The sequence below is a fragment of the Oncorhynchus kisutch genome, linkage group LG8, assembly GCF_002021735.2.
Source record: "Oncorhynchus kisutch isolate 150728-3 linkage group LG8, Okis_V2, whole genome shotgun sequence".
NCBI classification, from domain to species: Eukaryota; Metazoa; Chordata; class Actinopteri; order Salmoniformes; family Salmonidae; genus Oncorhynchus; species Oncorhynchus kisutch.
In genome coordinates, this window is record NC_034181.2 from 9,792,252 (window position 1) to 9,819,990 (window position 27,739).

Consider the following 27,739-nt stretch of genomic DNA (forward strand, 5'->3'; position numbering starts at 1 on the left):
ATGACTGGATGACCCTAGCCCTGGGAGATACACATTATAAATGACTGGACGACCCTAGCCCTGGGAGATACACATTATAAATGACTGGACGACCCTAGCCCTGGGAGATACACATTATAATTGACTGGACGACCCTAGCCCTGGGTGATACGCATTATAAATGACTGGACGACCCTAGCCCTGGGAGATACGCATTATAAATTACTGGACGACCCTAGCCCTGGGAGATACGCATTATAAATGACTGGACGACCCTAGCCCTGGGAGATACACATTATAAATGACTGGACAACCCTAGCCCTGGGAGATACACATTATAAATGACTGGACGACCCTAGCCCTGGGACATACACATTATAAATGACTGGACAACCCTAGCCCTGGGAGATACACATTATAAATGACTGGACGACCCTAGCCCTGGGACATACACATTATAAATGACTGGACAACCCTAGCCCTGGGAGATGGGAGGGGAAAACACCAGGAGATGTATATTATAAACCTCACAGAGAGACACCAGATGCTAAAAGACTGAACACTGAGGGATGCAACACCAATAGTGAGCACAGCAGTGTATCCATTTCCACTGACACCACTCCTATGAAACACTGTTGTAGGAAAACATAAACGTTGGACATGCAATACTTGCTTTATTCATATAACAATGACAAAACAGCAATAGCTCGAGATGAAAGAAAGAGAAATACCGAGGTAAAAAGTTGCTACAGTAAAGTCTGTAGTGAGAAGAATAGTCTTGGTCAGTGAGAACCAGGTTAAGGAGGCCATGCTGTGGTGGTTCCCCAGGGAGGGTGAGGGTTCTAGGGGCAGATAGGGTTGGATGGCTGAGCCTGGGCCCTGGATGTGGCCCCCAGTGTACCATAGACCCCGCTCTCATCCTGCCAGGTGTTCCTGCCCCCGCGACGGTAGTCGGCGGTGTCTGTGAACTGGGACTTGGGCTTCCTGTAGTCAGGAATGCTGTCTGCTGCTCGGCTCTTCATGGTCCTCTGGAGGGGGAGACACAATGTGTGGATGTAGATGCTGCTTTTTCACAGGATTGAGGCTTTAAGCCAGGCACCAGTGTAAAACCCTTGGGTTAGGCCAGGCACCAGTGTAAAACCCTGGGGTTAGGCCAGGCACCAGTGTAAAACCCTTGGGTTAGGCCAGTCACCAGTGTAAAACCCTGGGGGTAGGCCAGGCACCAGTGTAAAACCCTGGGGTTAGGCCAGGCACCAGTGTAAAACCCTTGGGTATAAATGTGACAAGGTTTGAGTATATCACTAGTTCTTTGCTCAAGACAAAGAGTTGTGCTTTGATCGCACACTAGCTTAATAATGTGGGCCTCAACATGGTTCTATGGAGTTACATTTATCAAAGCTTAAAACATAACAGTTTCAGATTTGGTCCCTTTTCAAAGTATTGCCAAGATTCTTGAACAGCAGTATAGTCTTCTAAGAACAGGTAGCCAACCTCTGCAACAGGTGGACATTGATAACAGTAATCAGCACACACATGTCCTCAAATGTATTCATCTAAAAAAAACAAAATAGGGGAATCAGAAATCCACACAACAATCTCTCCACATGGGAAATCTATTGCACTATAATCCATACTTTGCTTTTATTTCCTGTTGAAAATGAGAAATAAAAAATAAATAATAATGGAATGAAAAGTTGAATATGAAACGTATGCAGCTCCCTGCAGGGTAAGCCCAGAGCTCAGAATCCTAGAGACTAGTCCTCCTGTAGAGCATTAGACACTATATTACACATCTGGGAACAGTTATACTGAGGAAAAAAATAAAACCACACATTAAACACATGACACTAGAAACCTGCCACTGCTGACAGAGCAGCCTATCACAAGTGCTTCTGGAACGGCTAATAAAATTCTATGCATGACGGTACACGAAAATGTATATTTCATCACATGGTTGATGTGTGTCAGATGAGAGGAAACGGTATGTACAGGAGGAGAAGAAGTAAGGAATAGTAATTGAATAATAATAGCAGAAGACTATGAAATGGTGATGTCCGTTTGAAAAGGTGTTTTTGAGGTTTGAACGGGGGGTGTCCACTGATTATGTTTGACGCTCAATCTCACCGTCTCTTTGCTGGAGTCCCATGGGGGCAGGTAATCCACTGCATATGTGGAGTCCAACTTCCTGGAATTGGAGACCGACACTTTAAAACAGGTTTGAAAGTTGCAGAGTGAAAGGACTCATTACATCATACAGCACGAGCACACCGTCCACCGCTTCCGATCATATTACTCTGCAAAGTCCAGTCTCTATACAACAAGGTGGATGAAATTAGGGCACGAGTTGCCTTCCAGAGAGACATCAGAGATTGTAGCATTCTCTGTTTCACGGAAACATGGCTCGCTCAGGATATGTTGTCAGAGTCGGTACAGCCACCGGGTTTCTTCATGCATCGCGCCGACAGAAACAAACATCTCTCTGGTAAGAATAAGGGCGGGGGTGTATGCCTCATGATTAACGACTCATGGTGTAATCACAACAGCATACAGAAACTCAAGTTTTTTTGTTCACCTGACCTAGAATTCCTTACAAACAAATGCCGACCGAATTATCTTCCAAGAGAATTTTCTTTGATTATAGTCACAGCCGTGTATATTCCCCCCCCCCAAGCAGACACCTCGACGGCCCTGAAAGAACTTCATTGGACTCTATGTAAACTGAAAACCATATATCCCAAGGCTGCGTTTATTGTAGCTGGGTATTTTAACAAAGCGAATTTGAGAACAGGCAAAACATTGGACCACTGCTACTCTAACTTCCGCGATGCATACAAGGCCCTCCCCCGCCCTCCCTTCGACAAATCTGACCATGACTCCATCTTGTTGCTCCCATTCTATAGGTAGAAACTAAAACAGGTCACGCCCGTGCTTAGGTCTATTCAACGCTGGTCTGACCAATCAGATTCCACGCTTCAAGATTGCTTCGATCACGTGGACTGGGATATGTTCCGGGTAACCTCAGACAATAACATTGACGTATACGCTGACTCTGTGAGTATGTTTATTGGGAAGTGCATTGGAGATGTTGTACCCACTGTAACTATTAAAACCTTCCCTAACCAGAAACTGTGGATTGATGGCAGCATTCACGCAAAACTGAAAGCACGAACCACCGCATTTAATCATGGCAAGGCAACTGGAAACATGACCGAATACAGTTGAGTTATTCCCTCCGCAATGCAATCAAACAAGCAAAGCGTCTGTATATAGACAAAGTATAGTCTACAGACAATTACGGATTACAAAAATAAAACCAGCCCCGTCATGGACATCGTCTCGCTCCCAGACGAATGAAACAACTTCTTTGCGCGCTTTTAGGACAATACAGTGCCATCGACACGACCCGCTACCAAAGACTGTGGGCTCTCCTTCAACGTGGCCGACGTGAGTAAAACATTTAAACGTGTTAACCCTCACAAGGTTGCCGGCCCAGACGGCATCCCTAGCCGCGTCCTCAGAGCAGGCGCAGACCAGCTGGCTGGTGTGTTTACGGACATATTCAATCAATCCCTATCCCAGTCTGCTGTCCCCACATGTTTCAAGATGGCCAACATTGTTCCTGTTCCCAAGAAAGCTAAGGTAACAGAACTAAATGACTATCGCCCGTAGTACTCACTTCTGTCATCATGATGTGCTTTGAGAGACTAGTCAAGGACCATATCACCTCCACCCTACCTGACACCCTATACCCACCCCAATTTGCTTACCACCACAATAGGTCCACAGACGATGCAATCGCCACCACACTGCCCTATCCCGTCTGGACAAGAGGAATACCTACAGTTGAAGTCGGAAGTTTACATACACTATACACCATTTAAACTCAGTTTTTCACAATTCCTGACATTTAATCCTAGTAGAAATGTCCTGTTTTAGGTCAACACTTTATTTTAAGAATGTGAAATGTCAGAATAATAGTAGAGAGAATGATTTATTTCAGCTTTCATTTTTTCATCACATTCCCAGTGGGTCAGACGTTTACATATACTAATTGAGTATTTGGTAGCATTGCCTTGAAAATTGTTTAACTTGGGTTTAACTTAGGTGAATTTTGGCCCATTCCTCTTGACAGAGCTGGTGTAACTGAGTCAGGTTTGTAGGCCTCCTTCCTTTCACACGCTTCGCGGTTGGGATGGTGTTCTTCGGCTTGCAAGCCTCCCCCTTTTTCCTCCAAACATAACGATGGTCATTATGGCCAAACAGTTCTATTTTTGCTTCATCAGACCAGAGGACATTTCTCCAAAAAGTACAATCTTTGTCCCCATGTGCAGTTGCAAACCATAGTCTGGCTTTTTTTATGGCAGTTTTGGAGCAGTGGCTCCTTCCTTGCTGAGCGGCCTTTCAGGTTATGTCGATATAAGACTCGTTTTACTGTGAATATGGATACTTTCCTCCAGCATCTTCACAAGGTCCTTTGCTGTTGTTCTGGGATGGACTTGCACTTTTGCACCAAAGTATGTTCATCTCTAGGAGAAAGAACATGTCTCCTTCCTGAGCGGTATGACGACTGCGTGGTCCCATGGTGTTTATACTTGCGTACTATTGTTTGTACAGATGAACGTCAGGAGTTTGGAAATTGCTCCCAAGAATGAACCAGACTTGTGGAGGTTTTTTTCTGAGGTCTTGGCTGATTTCTTTTGATTTTCCCATGATGTCAAGCAATGAGGCACTGAGTTTGAAGGTAGGCCTTGAAATACATCCACAGGTACACCTCCAATTGACTCAAATTATGTCAATTAGCCTATCAGAAGCTTTTAAAGCCATGACATTATTTTCTGGAATTTTACAAGCTGTTTAAAGGCACAGTCAACTTAGTGTATGTAAACTTCTGACCCACTGGAATTGTGATACAGTGAATTATAAGTGAAATAATCTGTCTGTAAACAATTGTTGGGAAAATTACTTGTGTCACGCACAAAGTACATGTCCTAACCGACTTGCCAAAACTATAGTTTGCTAACAAGAAATTTGTGGAGTGGCTGAAAAATGAGTTATAATGACTCCAACCTAAGTGGATGTAAACTTCTGACTTCAACTGTATGTAAGAATGCTGTCTGTTCATTTACTACAGCTCAGCAGTAAACACCATAGTACCCTCCAAACTCATCATTAAGCTTGAGACCCTGGGTCTCGACCCCGCCCTGTGCAACTGGGTCCTGGACTTTCTGGCGGGCCGCCCCCCAGGCGGTGAAGGTAGGAAACAACATCTCCACCCAGCTGATCCTCAACACTGGGGACCCACAGGGGAGCGTTCTGAACCCTCTCCTGTACTCCCTGTTCACTCATGACCTCGAGGCCATGCACGCCTCCAACTCAATCATCAAGTTTGCAGACGGCAGTACAGTGGTAGGCTTGTTTACCAACAACTATGAGACGGCCTACAGGAAGGAGGTGAGGGCCCTCGGCGTGTGGTGTCAGGAAAATAACCTCTCACTCAACATCAACAAAACAAAGGAGATGATCGTGGACTTCAGGAAACAGCAGAGGGTGCACCCCCCTATCCACATCGACGGGACAGTAGCGGAGAAGGTGGAAAGTTTTAAGTTCCTCGGCGTACACATCACAGACAAACTGAAACGGTCCACCCACACAGACAGCGTGGTGAAGAAGGTGCAACAGCTCCTCTTCAACCTCAGGAGGCTGAAGAAATTTGGCTTGTCACCAAAAGCACTCACAAACTTCTAAAGCCCTTAACCGCAAGGCTCTCTAGAGGGTAGTGTGTCTGCACAAGGCATCACCGGGGGCAAACTACCTGCCCTCCAGGATACCTACAGCACCCGATGTCACAGGAAGGCCAAAAAGATAATCAAGGACAACAACCACCCGTGCCACTGCCTGTTCACCCCGCTATCATCCAGAATGCGAGGTCAGTACAGGTGCATCAAAGCTGGGACTGAGAGACTGAAAAACAGCTTCTATCTCAAGGCCATCAGACTGTTAAAAAGCCATCACTAACATAGACTAAAATCACTGGCAACTTTAATAAATTGATTTAATAATGGTATCACTAGTCACTTTAAATAATGCCACTTTAATAATGTTTACATATCCTACACAACTCATCTCATATGTTTATACTGTATTTTATACCATCCATTGCATCTTGCCTGTGCCGCATGGCCATCGCGCATCCATATATTTATATGTACACATTCTTATTCCAACCCCTTACATTGTGTGTATAAGGTAGTTGTTGTGAAATTGTTAGATTACTTGTTAGATATTACTGCACTGTCGGAACTAGAAGCACCAGTATTTCGCTACACTCACATTAACATCTGCTAACCATGTGTATGTGAACAATAACATTTCATTTGATTGATATGATTTGATTTACATCCTATTAGGTCTAAAGCACAGGAGGTTGGTGGCACTTTAATTGGGGAGGACGGGCTCATGGCTGGAAGGGAATCAGTGGAACGGTATCAAATACATCAAACACATGGTGTGATGCCATTTCATTTGCTCTGTTCCAGCTGTTGTTATGAGCTGTCCTCCCCTCAGCAGTCTGCATCGGTCTACGGGTACTCGGTCTACGGGTACCCGGTCTATGGGTACCCGGTCTATGGGTACCCTCACAACAACCTGAAAGAATCTACTGCTGAATAACTCTCTTTGGGCAGACCCCCAGAGGCAAACTCCCAGGCTCTAGTCAACATGGTGTTTATCATCTGTTACATGTGCTGCCCATTACTAATGCATCTTGTCTCCTTCAATTTGTTGTTCTACTGTAAAGTCTATTCTGATTTGAAATTAACTTTAAATCAAGTTTGATTTGATAAACAACTGAGTGTATAATTGTTTTATTTCTGCGTGCATTTTGTATTTATATTGATGTGTGTATTTGCTGTCATTTATGTAATTCAGGGCTCATCTGTAAAAGAGACATTGGTCTCAGTATGACTCCCTAATAAAATAAAGGTAAAATAAAATTGCCACTATGCCCAGACTGTGTGTGAATGGGAGATATTTTATAGGCTACACCAAAAAATACAGACAGATGTTCATGAAAGGTCTCTTGGCATGATTCAAATGTTGTTAAGTGAATGTTGTGTTAAGTGTTGCCAAGCCTTCTAAAAACGGAGTGGTGTTTGAGACACACTTCAAATGTTGCCGTGAGCTGTAGCCCTAGCCTCCCACACAGTAAGGATGGACGACGACATCAGGAATACATCACTGTTTCCACAGGCGCTCTCCATGTCTTATGCAGTTGTGTTTGAAATGAATGTTAACCACAGGCCTATTGGACTGCTTTAAGTTGGAAACAAAGGGATTCCATTGGTGCAAAAAGTCATGTGTTTGCTCCTGCCCTCTAAACAAAGGTTGTTCAAAACCTCTGCAACGTTGCTTACAACACTGTGTTCTCTGCTGTTATCATATTTGAAACTTGTCAATATCAACATTTGAGATTTTTGTTGTTGTTGTAAAATAATGTGATTTATTCAACAAGAAGAATGGGGCCTCAACGACCAAACAGTCATATCGCCCTCTTTTGGCAGAGAGTAGGAGCGACACCATTTGGAGTCGACAGTTCACACAGCGTGAGGTCACCGTTCTCACTGTCCTCTAGTACAAGAGAAAACTGGTTACTGAGTGTGTGTAGAAGCAAGAAGAACAAAAAACAGCCTCTTACATCTTGTCATGCCCGGGGCGATGATGTGGCAGGATGCTATTGGTCACACCAGTCACATGTCCTGCTGTGTCTCTGCAGTAAAACAACACTGGATCAACACATTGTGTACACCTAAATGTCATTTGTAAATCTCTGCACATAGCATACATAGCATCTCAACATTCTACTGCAACATCATCAAGAATATACTGTATGTGTCTAGCACAGGAGGCTGGTGGCACCTTAATTTGGGAGGACGGGCTCGTGGTGATGGCTCGAGGGGAAAAGGTGGAATGGTATCAAATACCATTCCATTCGCTCCGTTCCAGACATTATTATGAGCCGTCCTCCCCTTAGCAGCCTCCACTGGTGTACAGCCTGTAACGGCATACGTGTATATTACATTTGTGTACTCAGTGTTATGTGTACTTGTACGTACCAATCCTTCCCAACACATGAAGTTCACTCTCCGGGAAACAAAGATTATTTGAAATAAATTGAATAAAGAGTCTGTGAGTGTAAAAACAAGGTGCAACCTTGCTATGGGTTTCCCCATGAAGGAGAAGAATGTGCTCCTAATTGGTCAGTGAGAATGTTCTCCTAATTGGTCAGTGAAAATATAATCCTAATGGTCAGTGAGAATGTGCTCCTAAATGGTCAGTGAGAATGTGCTCCTAATTGGTCAGTGAGAATGTGCTCCTGAATGGTCAGTGAGAATGTGCTCCTGAATGGTCAGTGAGAATGTGCTCCTAATTGGTCAGTGAGAATGTGCTCCTGAATGGTCAGTGAGAATGTGCTCCTAATTGGTCAGTGAGAATGTGCTCCTGAATGGTCAGTGAGAATGTGCTCCTAATTGGTCAGTGAGAATGTGCTCCTAATTGGTCAGTGAGAATGTGCTCCTGAATGGTCAGTGAGAATGACAAAGTAGATGTAGCTTTTAGTGTTTGTGTTTTTTGTGCTCCTATAGCCAGCTACTGTACCTGATGGCACTATGCTACAGTCCTCCTATAGCCAGCTACTGTACCTGATGGCACTATGCTACAGTCCTCCTATAGCCAGCTACTGTACCTGATGGCACTATGCTACAGTCCTCCTATAGCCAGCTACTGTACCTGACGGCACTATGCTACAGTCCTCCTATAGCCAGCTACTGTACCTGATGGCACTATGCTACAGTCCTCCTATAGCCAGCTACTGTACCTGATGGCACTATGCTACAGTCCTCCTATAGCCAGCTACTGTACCTGATGGCACTATGCTACAGTCCTCCTATAGCCAGCTACTGTACCTGATGGCACTATGCTACAGTCCTCCTATAGCCAGCTACTGTACCTGATGGCACTATGCTACAGTCCTCCTATAGCCAGCTACTGTACCTGATGGCACTATGCTACAGTCCTCCTATAGCCAGCTACTGTACCTGATGGCACTATGCTACAGTCCTCCTATAGCCAGCTACTGTACCTGACGGCACTATGCTACAGTCCTCCTATTGCCAGCTACTGTACCTGACGGCACTATGCTACAGTCCTCCTATAGCCAGCTACTGTACCTGACGGCACTATGCTACAGTCCTCCTATAGCCAGCTACTGTACCTGACGGTACTATGCTACAGTCCTCCTATAGCCAGCTACTGTACCTGACGGCACTATGCTACAGTCCTCCTATTGCCAGCTACTGTACCTGACGGCACTATGCTACAGTCCTCCTATAGCCAGCTACTGTACCTGACGGCACTATGCTACAGTCCTCCTATAGCCAGCTACTGTACCTGACGGTACTATGCTACAGTCCTCCTATAGCCAGCTACTGTACCTGACGGCACTATGCTACAGTCCTCCTATAGCCAGCTACTGTACCTGACGGCACTATGCTACAGTCCTCCTATTGCCAGCTACTGTACCTGACGGCACTATGCTACAGTCCTCCTATAGCCAGCTACTGTACCTGACGGCACTATGCTACAGTCCTCCTATAGCCAGCTACTGTACCTGACGGTACTATGCTACAGTCCTCCTATAGCCAGCTACTGTACCTGACGGCACTATGCTACAGTCCTCCTATAGCCAGCTACTGTACCTGACGGCACTATGCTACAGTCCTCCTATTGCCAGCTACTGTACCTGACGGCACTATGCTACAGTCTTCCTATTGCCAGCTACTGTACCTGACGGCACTATGCTACAGTCCTCCTATAGCCAGCTACTGTACCTGACGGCACTATGCTACAGTCCTCCTATAGCCAGCTACTGTACCTGACAGCACTATGCTACAGTTCTCCTATAGCCAGCTACTGTACCTGACGGCACCATGCTATAGTCCTCCTATAGCCAGCTACTGTACCTGACGGCACCATGCTATAGTCCTCCTATAGCCAGCTACTGTACCTGACGGTACCATGCTATAGTCCTCCTATAGCCAGCTACTGTACCTGATGGCACCATGCTACAGTTCTACAGTTACAGCCTACCTGACGGCACCATGCTATAGTCCTCCTATAGCCAGCTACTGTACCTGACGGCACTATGCTACAGTCCTCCTATAGCCAGCTACTGTACCTGACACGGCACTATGCTACAGTCCTCCTATTGCCAGCTACTGTACCTGACGGCACTATGCTACAGTCTTCCTATTGCCAGCTACTGTACCTGACGGCACTATGCTACAGTCCTCCTATAGCCAGCTACTGTACCTGATGGCACAATGCTACAGTTCTGCAGTTACAGCCTACCTGACGGCACCATGCTATAGTCCTCCTATAGCCAGCTACTGTACCTGACGGTACTATGCTACAGTCCTCCTATAGCCAGCTACTGTACCTGACGGCACCATGCTATAGTCCTCCTATAGCCAGCTACTGTACCTGACGGCACTATGCTACAGTCCTCCTATAGCCAGCTACTGTACCTGACGGCACCATGCTATAGTCCTCCTATAGCCAGCTACTGTACCTGACGGCACTATGCTACAGTCCTCCTATAGCCAGCTACTGTACCTGACGGCACCATGCTATAGTCCTCCTATAGCCAGCTACTGTACCTGACGGCACCATGCTACAGTTCTACAGTTACAGCCTACCTGACGGTACGTTTGTCAAAGTCTGCAGACTGGAAGTGGTCAGCCTCTACCATAGACTTGAGCATCTTCTTGGGCTCATAATCTCTCTTCAGTAGATACTGTGACATTTGTGTTTCTGTGCTTGTGCTCCAATCCTGGAGGTTAAACAGAATAGAATAGAATAGCATAGAATAGAACTATTAGAATATATTGTTTTTTTTCCCCCAAAGGGAACTTCGGTAAAGAGATTGTGTTACAGCAGCAACAACAACAACAACAACAAAAAAAAATGTTTTAAAGGCCAACTGATACATGAACAACCAAGATCAAATAAAAAGCCTTGATATATAATCTTCTATTGCTTCACAAAGGAGAGGTATTGCTCACAGCATCCATGTAGGTTCCAAAGTGTTTGTAGGTAGATTTACTGAGTTTCTTCTTTCCATCTGGACACAGAGTGAAGTCATAGTCTTTGGGTTCTGCCTCTCTGTTTTTATGCCTAGATGGAAATAATATGTACATCATTCATGTGATCTGCAGATAGCTGTGATGTTGAGAGATATTTTAGAATGAATAGTTGGCTAGTCTACTTACCAATTGGAAATAAGAGTTGGTCTGCTGTAATACATCTTGGTATCAGACATGGTGACTGAGTTTGAAGACTGAACCGTGATTCACCAATAAAACTTCCACTGAACTGAATGAAGCCTTTTGCACTCAGGATTCTCAGCGAACAAAATTAAGAGGCTTCCAAATTCCATTCCAATTACTGTGACGTCATAGAACGGGACAGTTAGATTAGAACGTGAGTAACATTCCACAGCAGTAAAACATTCGATCGATGGAAGAGTGTAGCATAGTCCCGCAAATTGTATGAAATTAACTAATTAATTAATTAATTACTGTGGACTGTAAAAACATTGTAGGCGGAGTGGCGTTTCAATTTTTTTCACAAATGTTGCAACAATGTTACCATGGTGAAACCTGTTTTACACATGCGCACTTTGCCTAGCCAAGTGTGTTCATTTTTAATGACCCGGATGAATTTGAGATAATCCGTTGACGTCATCAGTGTACAAAAATGGCAGAGACGGAGAACGAGGTGGAGGTATTGGTTCAGAGAGTTGTAAAAGATATCAATAACGCCTTCAAGAGAAACCCCAATATGTACGTATATCCACTTTATCGAAGATAAGCTAGCTACACTATAACATCAAATGAATCATTGCGTGGTGTGCTAACAAGCTATATCATTACATTAGCAAGCTAGCTAACGTTAGTCATCACAGATTGTTGGTCAGCTACCGTTAACTAGCTAGCAGGATAAAAGGCTAGCCAGGGCAGTATAGGCTTGCAAAAATAGCAAGGTAGCTAGCTAGTGTCTTTGCTTACATTGAGCCACAAATAGCTGAGGAAATATATTTGACTTTGCTGCTGAATTTGTTTGCCATTTACCTAGTTCGCTATCTACAGTAGCTATTCGTTAGCCAAATAATGTTAGCTAGGCGATTCGCCATAGCTATCTAGCTTGATTAGCAGAAACGGATAACACAGCCTTGTTGTTGTTCCTATTTCTGGAATGGTATGCACAAATCATGTGATCAGAAAGCGCTTTTCACCACATACAAGTAACTTAACCAGTCGGCCAAATATTGTTGGAAGAGTCATACCATCCTCGGCTTGCGACTCTAACATGCCATGTCATAGCAGGGTAGCTTTGTCAGTGTTTCCTCAGTTCTGTTGGGAACATATTTCCAGAATCAAAATCACTTGGAGCTGATTTCGTGGTGTTTTTAGTCTTATGTCCAACAATGTTTTTAATTATTATTATTATTTTTTATTTTTTTTTAATAGTAACATGTATTTTTTATTTTCTTTGCTCAGAAAACTTGGGGGACAATAAAATCACCTGCTGGCCACCAGTTGGGGAACACAGATGTAGAATGCAGAATAGAACTGGAATGTAACTAGCTTCTGTGTAGAAGCGTCCTTGAGTGAGTGTTCTAAATTAGAACTGGCCTACATTCTCATTTAAGAACAGGGTGTGGATGCTTTTACTTTAATTCTGAACATCCCAGACCTCGTTTGTGTTTGTTTTGACAGTCCGCTCAGAGCACAAGCCTATACACATATTTAAAAGAAAGAGAGAGAACGCTGTATGCCGCACAACGAAATGTGGGAAAATAACTTTTCATTTGATACAGTTCAGTTAGTTTATCCAGACCTTGGCTGTGACGCTTTTCAATTCAAGGGGCTTTATTTGCATGGGAAACATATGTTAACATTGCCAAAGCAAGTAAAATAGATAACCAATCAAATTGAACAGTTACACAAAAGTTCCAATAGAATAAAGACATTTCAGATGTCATATTATATCTATATACAGTGTTGTAGCGATGTGCAAAGAATTAAAGTACAGAAATAAATTTGGGTTGTATTTACAATAAGTTCCCGAGTGGCACAGCGGTCTAAGGCACTGCATCTCCGTGCTAGAGGCGTCACTCAGACCCGTGTTCGGGTAGGTCGCCATTGTAATATAAATAAACAATGGTGTTTGTTCTTCACTGATTGCCCTTTTGTGGCAACGGATCACAAATATTGCTGCTGTGATGGCACACTGTGGTATTTCACGAAAATAAATATGGGAGTTTTATCAAAATTGGGTTTGTTTTTTCGAATTCTTTGTAGGTCTGTGTAATCTGATGGAAATATGTGTATCTAATATGCTCATGCATTTGGCAGGAGGTTAGGAAGTGCAGCTCAGTTTCCACTATATTTTGTGGGCAGTGTGCACCTAGTTTGTCTTCTCTTGAGAGCCAGGTCTGCCACTCTCCAAGAGTGTCTCAGGGAGAGTTGGGATATGCAAAAAAACACATTTCCAATCATCACATGTTTATTGATACACACTGACACATGAAATAGAACAAATATCAAGTAACCATAGCACCCACCAAATAATTATCAAAAAGTAGAACGATGTCAGACCATGCCTGAACTTCTCTGATTGATAACCTACATTTCTACTTTATATGATAAGGTTAAGAGGCAAAAAAACAACATCTAAGCTTGATTTGTAGTGTTGGTGTGTATAATGTTGCATAGGCTTCTCCAACCCTCTGGTGTTATTGGAAGTGACCTGGGCTGTGCTCAGCTGCACTGAGTGCAGTGCTTTGAGACTGTCTGTGTTTGATACCATTCACCTGACTCATGTTGATGCATAGCTAGACTACGTACACACACCCTCAAAAGTTTAAATTCCACCCTTGTTCTGTGTCCCCCTCTGCCTGTGCCAGAGCTGGGCTGTGTTCAGCATAACAACATTGTGGAACGTTCAGATATAGTTGTGTAGAACATTCCTCTCTAGCATATAGAATTAGAAATCACTTCAGTTCTATTTGTGACATTTTGCGTACTATACATTACAGGTCGACCGATTATGATTTTTCAATACCGGCACCGATTATTGGAGGACAAAAAAAGCCGATACCAATTAATCGGCCAATTATAATAATAATATTTATTATTATTTTTTTGTTTGTAATAATGACAATTACAACAATACTGAATGAGCACTTATTTTAACTTAATATAATACATCAATAAAATCAATTTAGCCTCAAATAAATAATGAAACATGTTCAATTTGGTTTAAATAATGTAAAAACAAAGTGTTTGGAGAAGAAAGTAAAAGTGCAATATGTGCCATGTAAGAAAGCTAACGTTTAAGTTCCTTGCTCAGAACATGAGAACATATGAAAGCTGGTGGTTCCTTTTAACATGAGTCTTCACTATTCCCAGATAAGAAGTTTTAGGTTGTAGTTATTATAGGAATTATAGGACTATTCCTCTCTATACCATTTGTATTTCATATACCTTTGGATGTTCTAATGGGTACTTTAGTATTGCCAGTGTAACAGTATAGCTTCCGTACCTCTCTTCGCTCGAACCAGGAACACAACGACAACAGCCACCCTCGAAGCAGCGTTACCCATGCAGAGCAAGGGGAACAACTACTCAAAGTCTCAGAGCGAGTGGGGTTTGGAACGCTATTAGCGCGCACCCCGCTAACTAGCTAGCCATTTCACATCACATCGTTACACCAGCCTCATCTCGGGAGTTGATAGGCTTGAAGTCATAAACCGCAGCTCTGCTGGCAAAATGCACGAAAGTGCTGTTTGAATGAATGCTTATGAGCCTGCTGGTGCCTACCATCGCTCAGTCAGACTGCTCTATCAAATCATAGACTTAATTATAACATAACCCACAGAAATACGAGCATTTGGTCATTAATATGGTCGAATCCGGAAACTATCTCGAAAACAAAACGTTTGTTATTTCAGTGAAATACGGAACCGTTCCGTATTTTATCTAACGGGTGGCATCAATAAGTCTAAATATTCCTGTTACATTGCACAACCTTCAATGTTATGTCATAATTACGTAAAATTCTGGCAAATTGGTTCGCAATGAGCCAGGCGGCCCAAACTGTTGCATATACCCTGACTCTGCGTGCAATGAACACAAGAGAAGTAACACAATTTCACCTGGTTAATATTGCCTGCTAAACTGGATTTCTTTTAGCTAAATATGCAGGTTTAAAAATATCTACTTCTGTGTATTGATTTTAAGAAAGGCATTGGTGTTTATGGTTAGGTACACGTTGGAGCAACGACAGTCCTTTTTCTCGAATGCGCACAGCATCGATTATATGCAACGCAGGACACGCTAGATAAACTAGTAATATCATCAACCATGTGTAGTTATAACTAGTGATTATGATTAAGTTTAATGCTAGCTAGCAACTTACCTTGGCTTCTTACTGCATTCGCGTAACAGGCGGGCTCCTCGTGAGGCAGGTCGTTAGAGCGTTGGACTAGTTAACCGTAAGGTTGCAAGATTGAATCCCCGAGCTGACAAGGTCTAAATCTGTCGTTCTGCCCCTGAACAAGACTGTTAACCCACCGTTCCTAGGCCGTCATTGAAAATAAGAGTGTGTTCTTAACTGACTTGCCTAGTTAAATAAAGGTTAAATGAAGGTGTAAAAAAAAATCGGCAGAATCGCCGTCCAAAATGACCAATTTCCGATTGTTATGAAAACTTTAAATCGGCCCTAATTGATCGGCCATTCCGATTAATCGGTCGACCTCCTAGTATACATGACCCTAATGCAAAAGGGACTCTGTGTGTGTGCGTGCTGCAGTTTTGCTGTGTGCTCACGGCGTAGACTCTCTGGTGATGCATGTGTGCGAACTAGGTTGCTCTCTACAAGGCTTGTCTCCCGTCCAGACCAGTGTTAGTTGTGCATATAAAAGCTCTTTCAACTAGAGACCCATTTGGGCTAAATACAACCCTACACCAGACAGTCAATAAAGCCCTCATTAGACTGGGCTGGAGGTTGTTATTACTGTGTGTCTGTCTAACTTAACGTTGCAGCCGAAAAACGACGCCTGAGCTGAGTCCACCCACATCCAGTTTTTCAGGGGAAACGGAAGTTACGTTGAAATACTGTATCCCTGAAAACATTTGCTTTCTGCCTATCCCAACGAGAGTGGAGTGTTGTGCCCTTGTAGTGTTAGAGCAAATAGCAGGCGGGTTTTCACTCACCTTTCTCCCTCCCTCCCTCAGTGATGAGATAGGTCTGATCCCGTGTCCAGAGGTCAGGTATAACCGCAGCCCCATCGTGCTGGTAGAGAACAAGCTGGGGGTGGAGAGCTGGTGTGTCAAATACCTGCTACCCTACGTCCACAACAAGCTACTGCTCTACAGGCAACGCAAACAGTGGCTGGACAGGGAAGGTAAGAACTTTATTGTCCTGTTTCCTTACTGTCCTCAGAAATGTCTTTTTTTTTTTTTTTTTTTTTTTTTGGCCAACACCCCAAGATACACACACATTTCCACAGAGGGGTTGGAAGCACAGGTCAGGCATGGTGCAGCTCTACCCTCTGGGACAGTTTTTCAGTGATTATTTTTATTTATTTTTTCCACGTTTTCTCTCAAATTTTGTGTATCTAATTGGTAGTTACAGTCTTGTCTCATCGCTGCAACACCCGTACGGACTCGGGAGAGACGAAGGTCGAGAGCCGTGCGTCCCTCGAAATACGACCCTGCTTCTTCTTGACACAATGCCTGCTTAACCCGGAAGCCAGCCGCACCAATGTGTCGGAGGAAACACCGTACACCTGGTGACCGTGTCAGCGTGTATGCACCCGGCTTGCCACAGGAGTCACTAGAGCGTGATGGGACAAGGACATCCCGGCTGGACAAACCCTAACCCGGACGACGCTGGGCCAATTGTGCGCTGCCCCATGGGTCTCCCGGTCGCGGCCGGCTGTGACTCGAACCAGGATCTCTAGTGGCACAGCTAGCACTACGATGCAGTGCTTTAGACCACTGCACCTCTCGGGAGGCCCTCTGGAACAGTTTGAGGTTAAGTTCCTTGCTCAAGGGCTCAACGGTTGGTGATGGCATCAACACGTTTTCAGAGATGCTGCTTTTAGGACAGGGGAAGTAACCTTTTGTACAGCTGCTGGCTTGGAGACTCCTCACTGTAGATTGCAAGGCTTACTGTACTCTGAAGTCCTGAGCTGTGTTTGAATACCCATACTAACATACTGTATACCACATACTTAATGAATATATACTACATACTATTAGTTCATTTTAGTATACTGTAAACAAACGGTATCCTTTCAGTTGAGAGTACTAACGCTTTGCCGGTCTACCGGAAGTTGATGCTATTGCTATGCAACCACTTGCTAGCTTGTTAGCATAACAAATTACTAGCTAGACATTTTACGACTTCGGGTGTGTTCTTAAATTCAATCTGGAGTGCCAGAGTGCACTCTGGGCGTTCGTCAATTCAGAGTGTTGTCAGATTGTCCATTTGTAAATTCATAGTGTTTCGCTTTGGGAGCGTCCAGGGTGCAAACTGGATGCTCTAGCCGAGGAGTAGGGTTGATTCCAACGTTTTGACCTCACAACGGCACCCAAGCTAACTTACTAGCTACTTCCAGACAAATAAGAGAACACCCCACTCTGACCATTTTACCTGCCCTAGCAGAGCTGGTTGTTAGGCTGTTTTCATGTTATCCAGAACGTTGGTGACTGTAACTGCTGCTGGCAACAATTTAATTACACGTTTTGCCGACGTTTACTGACACAGGCCATATTCAACGGGTGTTGAGCCTTTGTAAATTCATCAGTTATTCTGCGCTCTGGTACACTTTATTTAACTAGGCAAGTCAGACAGCCAGAGCGAATTTACGAAAGCACCCGAATGTCCATTGAGAACGCCCAACGACTATACCACTTAGCTAAGAATAACAGGAATAATCAAGCAAATAAACGTTGGGTAGTTAGCCTATAGTTAATATATTGGCAAGTTCGATGTATTAGTAGCCAACTAACGTTAGGTAGCTAGCTAACATACTGGTACATACTGCTGTAATGCTCTGTGGTTCGTAAAGATAGCTTTGCTAACAAATTGTCAGCCAACATAACGTAATAAGGTAACTTATTTGAAAAGTAATTACTTTATTACATTTCCCAACGTTTTCTTAACATCTGTCATAATTAGTTAAAGCAATGAATTTGTAGGGGCTCTCGTCGGACTTCGGCTGCATATTTAACACAATTTTCTTCAAATCTGAAAATGATGTGAAGCCACGCCTATTTTCCGAAGAATTGCATTGTGGGTCCTAAAAGCACGAAAATAGTGTCCACTGCTTGTGTTCTTTGTATTTTGGCGAATGTAGTACGACATCCGGGAACTTTTGGCCTACCAACACTATGACCAATAAGCAATACTATATACTCAATTTACCCCACAAATAGTACGGTTAGTATGAGTATTCGAACACAGCTCTGGCCTATACCTAAAACATGTTGGTTTCTAGAGAAAGGCTGAACTCAGTCTACTTCGTATAAATGAGCTTTTTGGGGATGTGGCAAAATCCTTTCGTTACCATTTTGTACAGAAAGAAATTATTGTACCTAACAAAATGAGCATTATAAATGACTTTACTTTTACTGAAAAGAATCAGTTGATATACTGCCCTGCCTCTCCCTTTTCAAGCTCTGGTAGACATCACCTGCACTCTGCTGCTGCTCAACCCAGACTTCACCACTGCTTGGAATGTCAGGTAAGAACTCCGGCTCACACCATTCTGATCTGTATACGTTGTGGCCACATTGAAGACACAATAATAAGCCCTCTAAATAGACCCCACTCCATCCTCACTCCCCATTGGCCAGGGGTGGGCAACATATTGCCCGTGGGAGGTTTGATGTTTTTTTGTGTGTGGGGGTGATTATTATTTGGGGCTAAAAAAACACTCCAGGCCACTCTTCAACATGTAAAAGTAGATATTAAGTATGTCAAAAAAAAAATTTCACCTTTATTTAACTAGGCAAGTCAGTTAAGAACACATTCTTATTTCCAATGACTGCCTAGGAACAGTGGGTTAAACGATGTTCAGGGGCAGAACGACAGATTTTTACCTTGTCAGCTCGGGGATTCAATCTTGCAACCTTAAAGTTAACGAGTCCAACGCTCTAGCCACCTGATTACATTGCACTCCACGAGGAGCCTGCCTGTTACGCGAATGCAGTAGGAAGCCAAGGTACATTTCTAGCTAGCGTTAAACTTATCTTATAAAAAACAATCAATCAATCATAATTACTAGTTAACTACACATGGTGGTTGATATTACTAGTTTATCTGGCGTGTCCTGCGTTGCATATAATCGATGCGGTGCGTATTAGCGAAAAGGGACTGTCGTTGCTCCAATGTGTACCTAACCATAAACATCAATGCCTTTCTTAAAATCAATACAAGTGTATATTTTTAAGCCTGCACATTTAGTTAATATTGCCTGCTAACCTGGCTCGTTGCGAACTCTGTGAAGACTATTTCTTCCTAATGAAGACAGCCAACTTTGTGTTCATTCATAAGTGTTCATTCAGTATTGTTGTAATTGTCAATATTACAAATACATTTTTTTTAATTGGCCGATTAATCGGTGTCTGCTTTTATTTGGTCCTACAATAATCGGTATCGGCGTTGAAAAATCATATTCGGTTGACCTCTAATCCAGACGACTATTGTGACAGAATAATACTATAGTGTCCGTGTCTGAAACTTGTCCTCTGAGGATAACTCTGATGCTGTCTATATGGATGTATGATCTCTGTGGTAACTTGTCCTCAGTATAACTCTGATGCTGTCTATATGGATGTATGATCTCTGTCGTAACTTGTCCTCAGTATAACTCTGATGCTGTCTATATGGATGTATGATCTCTGTGGTAACTTGTATCTGGACAGGGTGAACTCTGATGCTCTCTATATGGATGTATGATCTCTGTGGTAACTTGTATCTTGACAGGGTGAACTCTGAGTTACTCCATGTAAATTATATATTTGATTATCCTCTAAGGAATTGTCTTATTTCACAGTGTTCTCATACCCCACACAAGCCTTTAAATGCTGGAGCTACCATCATAAATGCTGGAGCTACCATCATAAATGCTGGAGCTACCATCATAAATGCTGGAGCTACAATCATAAATGCTGGAGCTACCATCATAAATGCTGGAGCAACCATCATAAATGCTGGAGCAACCATCATAAATGCTGGAGCAACCATCATAAATGCTGGAGCTACCATCATAAATGCTGGAGCAACCATCATAAATGCTGGAGCAACCATCATAAATGCTGGAGCAACCATCATAAATGCTGGAGCAACCATCATAAATGCTGGAGCTACCATCATAAATGCTGGAGCTATAGTCTGTTAGTTCGGGCCTGATTCAGAGTTAAGATAAATGTGTGTAACTCTGAGTTAAATTTGGACTTTTTACACCCTTTTTCTCACCAATTTCATGGTATCCGATTGTTAGTTGTTACAGTCTTGTCTCATCGCTACAACTCCCGTACGGGCTCGGGAGAGACGAAGGTCGAGAGCCATGCGTCCTCCGAAACACAACCCAACCAAGCTGCACTGCTTCTTAACACAGCGCGCATCCAACCCGGAAGCCAGCCGCACCAATGTGTTGGAGGAAACACCGTGCACCTGGCAACCTTGGTTAGCGGCCCGCCACAGGAGTCGCTAGTGCGTGATGAGACAAGGATATCCCTACCGGCCAAGCCCTCCCTAACCCGGACGGCGCTAGGCCAATTGTGCGTCGCCCCATGGACCTCCCGGTCACGGCCGGCTGCGACAGAGCCTGGGCTCGAACCCAGAGTCTCTGGTGGCACAGCTAGCACTGCGCCACCCGGGAGGCCCGCAACTCTGAGTTTTGCTTAAATCTACTCAACTCAGAATATCATATAAATCATTTACCTTTCTAAAGTCTTACTACTGTCCATTGTGTGTACAGTCAGGAACGTTTTTTATTTTATTTCACCTTTATTTAACCAGGTAGGGTAGTTGACAACCATTTCTCATTTACAGCTGCGACCTGGCCAAGATAAATGCAAAGCAGTGCGACTCAAACAACAACACCGAGTTACACATGGAATAAACAAACATACAGTCAATAACACAATAGGAAAGTATATTTACAGTGTGTGCAAATGAGGTAAGATAAGGGAGGTGAGGCAATAAATAGGCCATAGTGGTGAAATAATTGCAATTTAGCAATTAAACACTGGAGTGATAGATGTGGTGATAGAAGATGAATGTGCAAGTAGAGATACTGGGGGGAAAAGGAGCAAAAACATGTTATACATTATGGGGATGAGTTAGTTGGATGGTCTATTTACAGATGGGCTATGTACAGGTGCAGTGATCTGTGAGCTCTTCTGACAGCTGATGCTTAAAGTTAGAGAGGGAGATATGAGTCTCCAGCTTCAGTGGTTTTTGTCATTAGTTCCAGTCATTGGCAGCAGAGGAACTGGAATGAAAGGTGTCCAAAGGAGGAATTGGCTTTGGCCGGTGAAATATACCTGCTGGATCGCGTGCTATGGGTGGGTGCTGCTATGGTGACCAGTAAGTTGAGATAAGGCAGGGCTTTACCTAGCAAAGACTTATAGATGACCAGGAGCCAGTGGGTTTGGTGACGAATATGAAGCGAGGGCCAGCCAACAAGAGTATATAGGTCGCAGTGGTGGGTAGTATATGGGGCATTGGTCACAAAACCGATGGCACTGTGATAGACTACATCCAATTTGCTGAGTAGAGTGTTGGAGGCTATTTTGTAAATTACATTGCCGAAATCAAGGATCGGTAGGATAGTCAGTTTTACGAGGGTATTTTTGGCAGCATGAGTTGTTGTGAAATTGGAAGCCAATTCTATAATTAATTTTGGATTGGAAATGAAATGATTAATGTGAGTCTGGAAGGAGAGTTTACAGACGAACCAAACACCTCTAACACACATCTAACCAGTTGTCCACAGAACCGTCCAAAGTAGTGATGCTGGGCGGGCGAGCAAGTGCGGGCAGTGATCGGTTGAAGAGCATGCATTTAGTTTTACTTGCATTTTAAGAGCATATGGCATTGAAACTCATCTGGAGGTTTGTTAACACAGAGAAGAGCCAGAAGTATATAGAATGGTGTCGTCTGTGTAGAGGTGGATCAGAGAGACTAACAAGGCAATGCATGGTATTGACCCATTTTTTATTTATTTAACCAGGCAAGTCAGTTAAGAACAAATACTTATTTTCAATGACGGCCTGAACAAGGCAGTGGGTTAACTGCCTTGTTCAGGGGCAGAACGACAGATTTTTACTTTGTCAGCTCGGGGATTCGATCTAGCAACCTTTCGGTTGCCTGCCCAACGCTCTAACCACTAAGCTACCTGCCGCCCCGATATGGCCCATCATCTTCAGAGTCTAGTCGGGCCTCTCTCTTCCCTGCTGTAGGTCTCTGGTTGCCTATACTCTTGCTCGCTGCTCCGAGACCTGGCCGGGTGGTGCCAGAATAGCAACCTATCCCTCAACGTAACCAAGACTAAGGAGATGATTGTGGAAAAGGAGCACCGAGCACGTCCCCATTCTCATCGATGGGGCTGTAGTGGAGCAGTTTGAGAGCTTCATATTCCTTGGTGTCCACATCAACAACAAACTAGATTGGTCCAAACACACCAAGATAGTCGCGAAGAGGGCACGACAAAGCCTATTCCCCCTCAGGAAACTAAAAATATTTGGCAACATCGAGAGCATCCTGACCGGTTGCATCACTGCCTGGTACGGCAATTGCTCGGCCTCCGACAGTAAGGCACTTCAGAGGGTAGTGCATACGGCCCAGTACATCACTGGGGCAAAGCTGCCTGCCATCCAGGACCTCTACACCAGGCGGTGTCAGAGGAAGGCCATAAAAATTGTCAAATACCCCAGCCACCCCAGTCATAGACTGTTCTCTCTACTACCGCATGGCAAGCGGTACCGGAGTGCCAAGTCTAGGACAAAAAGACTTCTCAACAGTTTTTACCCCCAAGCCATACGACTCCTTGAACAGGTAACCAAATGGTTACCCGGACTATTTGCATTGTGTGTGTCCAACCCCTCTTTTACACTGCTGCTACTCTCTGTTTATCTTATATGCATAGACACTTTAACTATACATTCATGTACATACTACCTAAATTGGCCCGGCCAACCAGTGCTCCCGCACATTGGCTAACCGGGCTATCTACATTGTGTCCCGCCACCCGCCAACCCCTCTTTTACGCTACTGCTACTTTCTGTTCATCATATATGCATAGTCACTTTAACGATACCTACATGTACATACTACCTCAATAAGCCTGATTAGCAGGTGTCTGTATGTGGCCTTGCTACTAACAGGTGTCTGTATGTGGCCTTGCTACTAACAGGTGTCTGTATGGAGCCTTGCTACTAACAGGTGTCTGTATGGAGCCTTGCTACTAACAGGTGTCTGTATGGAGCCTTGCTACTAACAGGTGTCTGTATGGAGCCTTGCTACTAACAGGTGTCTGTATGGAGCCTTGCTACTAACAGGTGTCTGTATGGAGCCTTGCTACTAACAGGTGTCTGTATGGAGCCTTGCTACTAACAGGTGTCTGTATGTAGCCTTGCTACTAACAGGTGTCTGTATGGAGCCTTGCTACTAACAGGTGTCTGTATGGAGCCTTGCTACTAACAGGTGTCTGTATGGAGCCTTGCTACTAACAGGTGTCTGTATGGAGCCTTGCTACTAACAGGTGTCTGTATGGAGCCTTGCTACTAACAGGTGTCTGTATGGAGCCTTGCTACTAACAGGTGTCTGTATGGAGCCTTGCTACTAACAGGTGTCTGTATGGAGCCTTGCTACTAACAGGTGTCTGTATGGAGCCTTGCTACTAACAGGTGTCTGTATGGAGCCTTGCTACTAACAGGTGTCTGTATGGAGCCTTGCTACTAACAGGTGTCTGTATGTAGCCTTGCTACTAACAGGTGTCTGTATGGAGCCTTGCTACTAACAGGTGTCTGTATGGAGCCTTGCTACTAACAGGTGTCTGTATGTAGCCTTGCTACTAACAGGTGTCTGTATGTAGCCTTGCTACTAACAGGTGTCTGTATGTAGCCTTGCTACTAACAGGTGTCTGTATGTAGCCTTGCTACTAACAGGTGTCTGTATGGAGCCTTGCTACTAACAGGTGTCTGTATGTAGCCTTGCTACTAACAGGTGTCTGTATGTAGCCTTGCTACTAACAGGTGTCTGTATGTATATTTTTACTGTTGTTGTATTTCTTTACTTACACACACATATATATATATATATATACCTTTTTTTCCCGCATCATTGGTTAGAGCCTGTAAGTAAGCATTTCACTGTAAGGCCCTGTTGTATTCGGCATTTCACTGTAAGGCCCTGTTGTATTCGGCATTTCACTGTAAGGCCCTGTTGTATTCGGCATTTCACTGTAAGGCCCTGTTGTATTCGGCATTTCACTGTAAGGCCCTGTTGTATTCGGCATTTCACTGTAAGGCCCTGTTGTATTCGGCATTTCACTGTAAGGCCCTGTTGTATTCGGCATTTCACTGTAAGGCCCTGTTGTATTCGGCATTTCACTGTAAGGCCCTGTTGTATTCGGCATTTCACTGTAAGGCCCTGTTGTATTCGGCATTTCACTGTAAGGCCCTGTTGTATTCGGCATTTCACTGTAAGGCCCTGTTGTATTCGGCATTTCACTGTAAGGCCCTGTTGTATTCGGCATTTCACTGTAAGGCCCTGTTGTATTCGGCATTTCACTGTAAGGCCCTGTTGTATTCGGCATTTCACTGTAAGGCCCTGTTGTATTCGGCATTTCACTGTAAGGCCCTGTTGTATTCGGCATTTCACTGTAAGGCCCTGTTGTATTCGGCATTTCACTGTAAGGCCCTGTTGTATTCGGCATTTCACTGTAAGGCCCTGTTGTATTCGGCATTTCACTGTAAGGCCCTGTTGTATTCGGCATTTCACTGTAAGGCCCTGTTGTATTCGGCATTTCACTGTAAGGCCCTGTTGTATTCGGCGCACGTGACAAATAAACTTTGATTTGATTCATATATTTTGTCACAGTAGACTTTCTTTAACTAGACTAGCCTGGCCTCAATGTTTGACTTGGTAGTTGATTCTTGTTTCAGGCAGTTGTCGTTATAAGCTTAGTACTTAAGTTCATAAATGCAGTTGATTTTATATCAAGGGGTGTTTGCACACTGAAATTACACCTGATACCTGCAACTTGTGCTTCCAGTTTTGGCCAGGAGATGGAGCTAAATATCATATTTTAACCACATGCAGTGGTTAGTGGCTCAACATAACAGCAGTCTTATTCAACCCTCTTCCTGGAGAGCTGCAGGGTTTTAAAACCCGGCACTAACACACCTAATTCAGCTAATCACTAGTCACCAAGGTGATTTAGTGTTGGGTTGTAATACTAGGGTTGAAGACCATTCCAGGGAGGTATTTTAAGGGTGTGTGACTCTGTGGACCAGTTTCCCAGACACAGATTAAACTTAGTCCTGGAATAGGCTCAAAGGAGATTATCAACTGACCAGGACTAGGTTTAATCTGTGTCTCCTGACCTGTTGTTCTGTTGATGACATTTCCTGTAACACATTGACCTGACTCCCAACACTCCACTGCCCTGTGTCTTAACACCAGTCAGCTCAGCTACGTGTTCCCCTGAGTGAACCAACATCGTTAAGACACAGGTCCTCCCTTCAAAGACAACGCCCGGGTCAAATCATTCTGTCATACCAAATGCCGTATCCAACTGTCATGGTCACAACCTAATCTGTGCCTGTTGTATTTGATTAAACCAAGACCTTATCCAGAGAATATAACCACAGTCTGCAGCCCTGCCATGGTCTATGTAGTCATAAAAAATATGCGACAATTTTTCTGTTTTCGACCTCCTAACCATCTTTGGGGGGTGTTTGTGTGTGTGTGTGTGAGATGATTGATCTATTCTTTTGGGAATTTCTTTAATGCAGTGTTTCTTAAAACAAACAAAAGTACGCAAATAGCACACACAAAACTACAGTGCGGTAACATAAGATTCACATCAGGAGCATTTAGATGTAATGTCATTAAATAGTTCCTCTGTCTGCTCTGACAGGAAGGAACTGCTACAATGTGGAGCCCTGAGTCCAGAGAGAGACCTGTACCTGGGAAAACTGGCCCTCACCAAGTTCCCCAAGAGCCCTGAGACATGGATACACAGGTAGGACTGGTGGGGGTGGGGGGGGGGGGGAGTTTCCACGTTACCATCCTTTTTGGTAACTTTTAGCTAGTTAGCTGTACCGGCACCAAATCTCCAAGATTTTTCGTTCATAGGTTGTTCTCATCTTCTTAAATGAAGCAATTTATGTTGTCAGCGTATGGGGAGCAATATGTTTGGAACATTGAATCGCAGTATTAAATCGTAATACATATATAGAATCGCAATGCACAAGTATCGTGATATGGTATCGTGAGGTCCCTGGTAATTCCCAGCCCTAGTAACTGTGGCGAGTTTACGATGCACGTCTCGTCGCCAGTGGACCAAAATAGAGTATATATATATATATATTTGGACACCCCTTCAAATGAGTGGATTTGGCTATTCCAGCAACACCTGTTGCTGACATGCGTGTAAAATCAAGCACACAGCCATGCAATCTCCATAGACGAACATTGGCAGTAGAATGACCTTACTGAAGAGCTCAGTAACATTCAATGTGGCACCGTCATAGTCGGTTTGTCAAATTTCTGCCCTGCTAGAGCTGCCCCGGTCAACTGTAAGTTCTGGTATTGTGAAGTAGAAACGTATAGGAGCAACAATGGCTCAGCCACTAAGTGGTAGGCCACACAAGCTCACAGAACTGGACCGCCGAGTGCTGATGCTAATTAATTACTTAAAAATCATACAATGGGAATTTCTGGATTTTTGTTTTAGATTCCGTCTCTCACAGTTGAAGTGTACCAATGATAAAAATTACAGAGCTCTACATGCTTTGTAAGTAGGAAACACTGACGATTTTGCAGGTTATCAAATACTTGTTCTCCCCACTGTATATGACACACAATTCACACACAGACGATCTTTCACACTCTTCACATGCAGCTGCTACTGTGCTGTTTATTTATCCTGATTGGCTCGTCACTTTTTCCCCTACCTAAATGTACATATTACCTCAACTGCCTCGTACCTGTTTTTATTTTGTCCAAATGTTCATTTAACTCTGCATTGTTGGAAAGAGCTCGTAAGCAACAGATGGGGGACGGGAGAGGGGGTGATGGAGAGAAAAAGGGCGGAGAAGGACAGAGAATAAGAAAGAGCGAGAGAAACAGAAAGAGGGAGAGGGCGATGAGTAAGATATTTATTTTGAGACTGAATGGAGCAGGTCTGCCTAATTCCCACAGTTTACCAGAGAGAGAGAGGTAGAGCTATATTACCCCAAAACATCTGTGCCATGCAAGGTCATGGCGTGGCTGTTGTGTGGGAATTGCTACATCCTGTCATTGTGTGTTGCCTGCCGGTTAGGAGGTTCCAGATGGGGGTTCCACCTCTAGCTCAGTGGTCGCCCCCAAATAATTTTAATTGCCATAATTACCA

General features: G+C 43.9%; 2 protein-coding genes across 2 annotated transcripts in view; one reads left to right on the forward strand and one right to left on the reverse strand.

Annotated features, from left to right (window-relative positions):
- Positions 1 to 629: 629 nt before the first annotated feature.
- On the reverse strand, positions 630 to 11,707 carry LOC109895179 (protein C9orf135). Its single transcript, XM_020488832.2, has 6 exons — positions 11,304 to 11,707; positions 11,097 to 11,208; positions 10,731 to 10,864; positions 7,673 to 7,744; positions 2,104 to 2,164; positions 630 to 1,007 (listed from the first exon to the last, which is right to left on the reverse strand). Exons 1-6 carry the CDS (start codon positions 11,351 to 11,353, stop codon positions 822 to 824), a joined length of 615 nt encoding a protein of 204 aa, XP_020344421.1. The 5' UTR covers positions 11,354 to 11,707; the 3' UTR covers positions 630 to 821.
- A 66-nt stretch (positions 11,708 to 11,773) lies between these two features.
- The window catches only part of LOC109896207 (protein prenyltransferase alpha subunit repeat-containing protein 1), a 33,412-nt gene continuing 17,446 nt past the window's right edge, over positions 11,774 to 27,739 (forward strand). The window contains exons 1-4 of the mRNA XM_020490505.2: positions 11,774 to 11,876; positions 16,335 to 16,504; positions 18,784 to 18,850; positions 26,261 to 26,365. Of these exons, the coding sequence (XP_020346094.2) occupies positions 11,791 to 11,876; positions 16,335 to 16,504; positions 18,784 to 18,850; positions 26,261 to 26,365 (428 nt within the window). The 5' untranslated portion in view covers positions 11,774 to 11,790. The remainder of the gene's footprint in view (positions 11,877 to 16,334; positions 16,505 to 18,783; positions 18,851 to 26,260; positions 26,366 to 27,739) is intronic.

What these genes read in the sequence shown, in the direction of transcription:
- LOC109895179 (XM_020488832.2), bottom strand. Translation starts at nt 11,353, where the DNA reads ATGTCTGATACCAAGATGTATTACAGCAGACCAACTCTTATTTCCAAT. An exon ending in CGCCCCGGGCATGACAAGAT is followed by an intron (nt 2,165 to 7,672) that starts GTAAGAGGCTGT and finishes CTCCAATTCCAG; the next exon opens with GAAGTTGGACTCCACATATG. An exon ending in GGGACTCCAGCAAAGAGACG is followed by an intron (nt 1,008 to 2,103) that starts GTGAGATTGAGC and finishes CTCCCCCTCCAG; the next exon opens with AGGACCATGAAGAGCCGAGC.